At 50.5% G+C, this 5,730-nt stretch overlaps 1 protein-coding gene across 1 annotated transcript; it reads right to left on the reverse strand.

Moving 5' to 3' along the window:
* Nucleotides 1-2,872: 2,872 nt before the first annotated feature.
* On the reverse strand, nt 2,873-4,335 carry LOC102382073 (zinc finger protein 524). The gene has a single exon (XM_006026782.2). The coding sequence runs from the start codon at nt 4,322-4,324 to the stop codon at nt 3,236-3,238; it is 1,089 nt and encodes a 362-aa protein (XP_006026844.1). The 5' UTR covers nt 4,325-4,335; the 3' UTR covers nt 2,873-3,235.
* Nucleotides 4,336-5,730: the final 1,395 nt, after the last annotated feature.

The raw sequence follows: 5,730 nt of genomic DNA on the forward strand, positions 1-5,730 counted from the left end.
GGGCTGGATCCGGCTGCGCCCGCCCTCGGGAGGCGTCCCGCTCTGCCTTGCCCCTGCTGGGTCGGGTCCTGCTGCCTGTGGGGTGCGCACAGAGGTCCCCATGCCTTGCCCTGGGAGAGCTGCCCTTCTGCCATGTATTAAGACTGGTGAAAGAGCAATAAATGTAGCCCGGCCACACGTGCACAAGTTGCCATCCCACGAGACACGTGATTATTGAGCTGTGCAAAGAGCTAAGCAGCTGTAAAGCTAGTGCTTGGAAACGCCTAATGCCTCTACAGCTGGTGTCTATCCAGCTTTCATTTGAACCTGCAGCGAAGCCTCCTCTCCAGGGCAATAATGGCTCATTCTGGCCTTAATCCCCAGTATCACTGCCTTGGCTAACTGGTATCCTGTTGGGTCCTGGCACTGGGCCATTTGCCCCCGTAGGTGCTCCTGCCTCCCCTGCAGCTTCTGACTGTCCTAAGAGGTGGGATACTTCACTACCCCAGCCCAGTCCTCCACTCCCATCTGCCAGGTCCCATGCTCCTGAACAAGTTGTGGGGGGAAAAATTCCCTTTTTGGACATCAGGAAGTGTTTTGAGAAAATATGGAAGTTCACAAATTGTTCCCCTTGGTTTGTCAGAATAGTTGAATTTTGAGCATCGGGTTTTTTCCATTTTAACTGACAATTTTATCACGTGTTTCTGTTTTCAGAATAAAGTCTTTAAATATATTTATTTATACTGTACATGTGTGCGAGCACAGTTAGATGGCAGGTATCTTAAGGGATGTATGTGGTAGCCGTGTTGGTCTGAGACAAAAAGAACTGCAAAAATCTAGAACTCTTGGTTCCAAAATGATACCTTGTATTAGACCAACTGAAACATTGCAAAAGAATATCTTTTCCTGCAAGCTTTTGGGCACATTCGCCCTTCATCAGGCTCAGGGAAAGTTCACAATGGTACAAAAAAGTCTCCATATGTAAGAAATAAACTTCCTTTCTGCACAGAGGTAGAAGCTGGAAAACTCTCTCAGTTGGTCTAATAAAAGGTATCATTTTGGAACCAGGGTATCTTAAGTACACACATACACAAACTTGAAATTATCACACATGCACACATGTAACACCTACATATGCATACTGCATTGCACTGCACCACATCACATTACATTGTATTATAAGGCATGTCCTTGAAGCATTGTTATACAATTACAATATTTTAAAATGTGAATATAACTCACAAGTAGCCTTAACTCTGATCAAAAAAGTAATGGTATTTTTTTCATATCAGACTCCTGCTAAAGAAAAAATATCATCCCATCTTAACCATAAGGGGAAAATTACTGGTTTTAATCAAAAAGAGAGGGAGAGATAAAGCTAGTGCCACATTAAAAATACTTAGTTTGCTAATACTTTAATTCATAAAAATGAAAAATCTAAATTAAAAACCATTTAAAAAAAGTTGGACAAGCCCCATCATGAGACAAAACTGGGCAATCCAAATGGCAAGTAGGAGAAAAGCAGACTCCTAAACGTATTTTCGTAAGTAAAATTTCCATTGAAAAAAATTGTTATTTTTTGAAAACAGAATGTTTAACTCATTGGTTAGAAATCTTTTTCTTGACATTTTGAATAAATACCTCCGTGTGACTAAAATAACCAGTCCAAACAGAAAATGAGCTAATACTTAGCTAAATACCTGAATTGATTATTTTAATACAAAACGTAATCTTTGTCAAATAAATATTGAAATAGAAAAGAATTGGTTTAAAATTAAGGCCACAGCCCATAAGCCTAACTATGAGATACAACAGCCCTGAAGGGGGAACTGCTAGCTCTTATAATAAAGTAGACTGCTATTAGCCACATTTTACAGGTGGGGAAACTGAGGAAGTCACTTGGCCAAGGAGGCCAGTGGCAGAGACACGAATAGAAGCGGGGGGTGGGAAGCAGGCCTGAGGCCCAGCCCGGTAGTCTTCCACCTGTACCAGATGTGTCAAATTTGAGCTAGATCCAGACTGCAGGGCCTGAAAATGGTAATTTTTAAAATTATTATTATCATTATCTCTGGCGAAGTGGGGCCTGATACTAAAAGTTTTCCCTGGGCCGCCAGGAGTCTAGGTACAGTGCTGCTGCTGGCACATGTCCCCAATAGAGCTCTGTACCTTAAGAGTTGGTGTCAGGCCCCTCCCTAATTACCCTGCCCCTCTAGAAGCCCCACTGGCCAGATGACAAGTCCATGGGCTGGATCCAGCCTGCAGGCCATATGTTTGACACCCCTGCCTAGCCCATATTGCTCTCTGGAGAAACCAGAACATGAGGAAGGGATGTCAAGGTAAGGGTCCGAGTTAAGGCTGCTTTAGTGTCTTAATATTCTGCAGAATTTCTGATTGTCAGCAGGGTTGCTAGCTTATATATTCAAAGGACTTACAGTTCTTAAACTCAGATTTGGTTCTACCTGCTTCTAAATCCCTGTCTTCAAATAAGGGAGAGGGGAAACATTCATTTTTAATAATAGAGCTTCATTTATAAGTTACTAGTGCTATCATTACTTCCTTTACTATACTTGTGCCTGGGAAATCCACTCCCAAACCATTGCACCATTGCGCAAACAGAAATTACAGAAATGGTTTAAAGTGAATTCACTTTAAAACTGTTAACATCTTTTAAAATTCTTATACTCTTACATTGTAGTCTCTATTCTAGTTTAACATCTGGGGTCTGAGAACATCCTTTTTTAAATAGATTGATCTGCCCCAGCTTCAGCCTCTCAGGCCCATCTAGCCTGGTATCCCATCCCCAACCCTTCCCCAAAAGAGAGCCTTGGCCCCTCCCCTCTCCCACCATCTCTCCATCTCAGAACACAGAACACAGTTGCTGTACAGAGCTGGAACCTTTATTGCATCCACCTCATCACCGAGCACACATCTGGGCCCAGAATGACAGACAACCCCTTACCATGGCCACACGTGTGCTCCTCTACCATGTGTGGGACACCAGCACCACCCTCCCACCAACAGACACAGCCACCTGCTAGGGGTGGGCACCTGTTGCACCCATGCCACTGAGTCCTGCCTTGGAGGAAGCTAGAATAGGGGCTCCCCCAACTAGATCTCCCCCATGTCCCTTGGGGTCTTCTTGGCACCCCACTGTAGCCCTATCCCAGGGGCTAGGGGTGGCTCCAAGCTGGGGCCTCTTTAGGTTCGACCACTCACTATGCTCCCAGGGACCCTGGTACAGGGGGTCCCAGTGCCACTAGGGTGTTTCCAGCCCTGCACCTGGTTCCCCCCAGCCTGTTTGGCTCTTGCCATCAGCACCAGGCAGCCCCGGAGCCCCATGATCCCAGGCATCTGGACAGCAGGCATCATGAGCATGCTTGCGCTTGGCATGGCGTCGCAAGGTATTGCGTTCGGTGAAGCGCAGGCGGCACAGTGGGCACTGGAAGGGACGCTCGCCTGTGTGCACACGTTGGTGCCGCAGAAGCTCGCCTGATTCACGGAAGCCCTTCTGACACACACTGCAGCGGAAGGGGCGCTGCCCAGTGTGGATGTGCTTGTGGCGCTCCAGGTGCGAGGTGCGCTTGAAGGCTTTGCCACAGGCCCGGCACACATGGGGCTTGAGCTCTGAGTGGGTGATGCTGTGTCGCTCCAGGTCCGACAGGTACAGGAAAGCACGGAGGCACACGGGGCACAAGTGTGTTCGTCGTGGAGATGTGAGCTGTGCTGGCCCTGCCCCTGGCCCCACCTCTAGCTCCTGCCGTGGCACCGTGTATGGTACCCCCTTTTCATCGATGAGTAGTAGGTGGCCCTCAGGGCTGCCACCACCATCTTCTGATTGGTCTTCAGAAGCCACACCCCTTGTCTCTGGTTGGACACCTTCTCCTGCCTCTTCCAGAGGAAGGAGCCAGCCAGGAGCTGCCAGCCGGGCATGGTAGGGGCCACGGGGCTTAAGGGTTGGGACCTGCGTCACCACTGTGGTGGTCCCATCTCGGGGTCTTGGAGTCAATGCTGAGTGCAGCTTGGGTCCCCATGCTGCCCTCCAGCATGGCCTGGCAGGCTCTGGAACAGGCCCCACTCCCCGCCTGCCCTGTGCTGGGGTGCCTGTGCCACGGTCTGGGCAGCGCTGGGCTTTGCTCCATTTGGGCTGGGCATAGAGGGTGCTGGGGGGCAGGGCCCAGGTCCCTGTCACCCGCAGGTGATGTGCACTAGTGTCATAGCAGCTGGCTCCTCCTGTGGGCTCCAGGGTCAGGTGTGGCCCCCACTCCTGTCTGCCCCGTGACGGGCACACATCTGCTTCCCCACCATTGCGCTCCCTCTGCTTGGCTCGCTCCATGAGGAACTCCATTCATCTACATGAGCATCACTCTGGGGGAGGAGAGATGGTGAGCAGGAGAAGTGCCCACCTGGTCTCTTCCATTCCAAACCACAGCGGTGTGTTCCCCTACAGCCAGGACCCCAAGGCAGGGCATGATTAGGTAAAAGTCCCAGGACCCTGCTCTAAGCCACCAGACCTTGTTTCCCCTCCCAGAGCATCCTAGTTCCATCTCGCAGCAGCACACAGCCACTACCCCCAGCCTGCCTTCCTTCTCATCTCAACTTCCCCTGCCCTGTCCAACTAAGTCCACACTAACCCTAATTCATTTACACTCAGGCTACAGGCACTGCTTGCCCACCAACTCCCACTTCCCTCCCAAGTGTCTCTTAGCCCCTTGGCACCAGTAAAAATGCCTTCCATCAGCCAACCCCTGCTACTGGCTGCATTTGTGCAAGGTGGCCCCATGGGCTCTCCATGTGTGGGGTAGTGAGATCCACCATGCTCATGACAGAGGTAGCCTTTAAACCAGTTACAGGAAAAGTGGGGGTGAATGCTGGAGGCTGGGGCAGGCATCTCTGCCCATGGAGTGCCCCCTTGGCCCTGTGCTAGCCAGGAAGAGAGAAGAGGGGCAGAGCTCGGATGCATGCGTGTGTGCATGCATGTGTGCACATGTGTGAGAGCCAAGTGCCAGCACAGTGCAATTGTGTGTGTGTGTGTGTGTAGTATCAGATCTGTATGCCTATTCCTGTGTCTCTGTCTTCACAAGTGTGGTGCAATTAAGCACCCACTTAGTTGTGGTTGTGTGGAGTTGTGTAAAACAGCAACTGATTCAGCAAGGCTACGTTCATGGGTACTGGAGAAGCTCTCTGCTGGTGTGACTGTGATGGCATTGTTGCGATTGTGTGTAGTTCTAAGCTGTATACGCCTCCCAGGTAGCTGTGCAGAAATCAGTGTTGCATGCGTGGTTGGGCACAACTGGAGAGCATAATTGTCAGTGCCTGTGAGTGCACTACTGCATGCTCTGAGGCCACTCTGCAAGGTGTGCGACGCCGTAGGGCTGTTGTGATTGTGCATGCATGGCAGGTGACACCAGGGCAGCGGGAGTGTCTGTGCAGATATGCCCAGGTGTGTGAGTGACATGACAGTACCTGTGTGTGCCACCGTGTGGGTAGTGCTGCTTCACTTGGAGCCTTTGTTCCTCTGGGTCTATATGGCCCGGGGTGTACACGAGAACATGTGTGCATGTAGTGCCCACGACTTTGTGTGTGTGAGCGTGTGTGTGTGGAGGCGGGTGTGCACGTGCACATATGTGCATGCATGTGTGTTTCTGAGTGCATGGGTGTGTGCACACCTGTGCTCATCCCTGGATGCTGCCTGCCTGCCCGTCCATCTGCACGCATCCCTACCCCTGCCTGCGTGTGCATGCGTGTGCACAC

This window comes from Alligator sinensis, unplaced genomic scaffold (assembly GCF_000455745.1).
Source record: "Alligator sinensis unplaced genomic scaffold, ASM45574v1 scaffold709_1, whole genome shotgun sequence".
Taxonomy (NCBI): domain Eukaryota; kingdom Metazoa; phylum Chordata; order Crocodylia; family Alligatoridae; genus Alligator; species Alligator sinensis.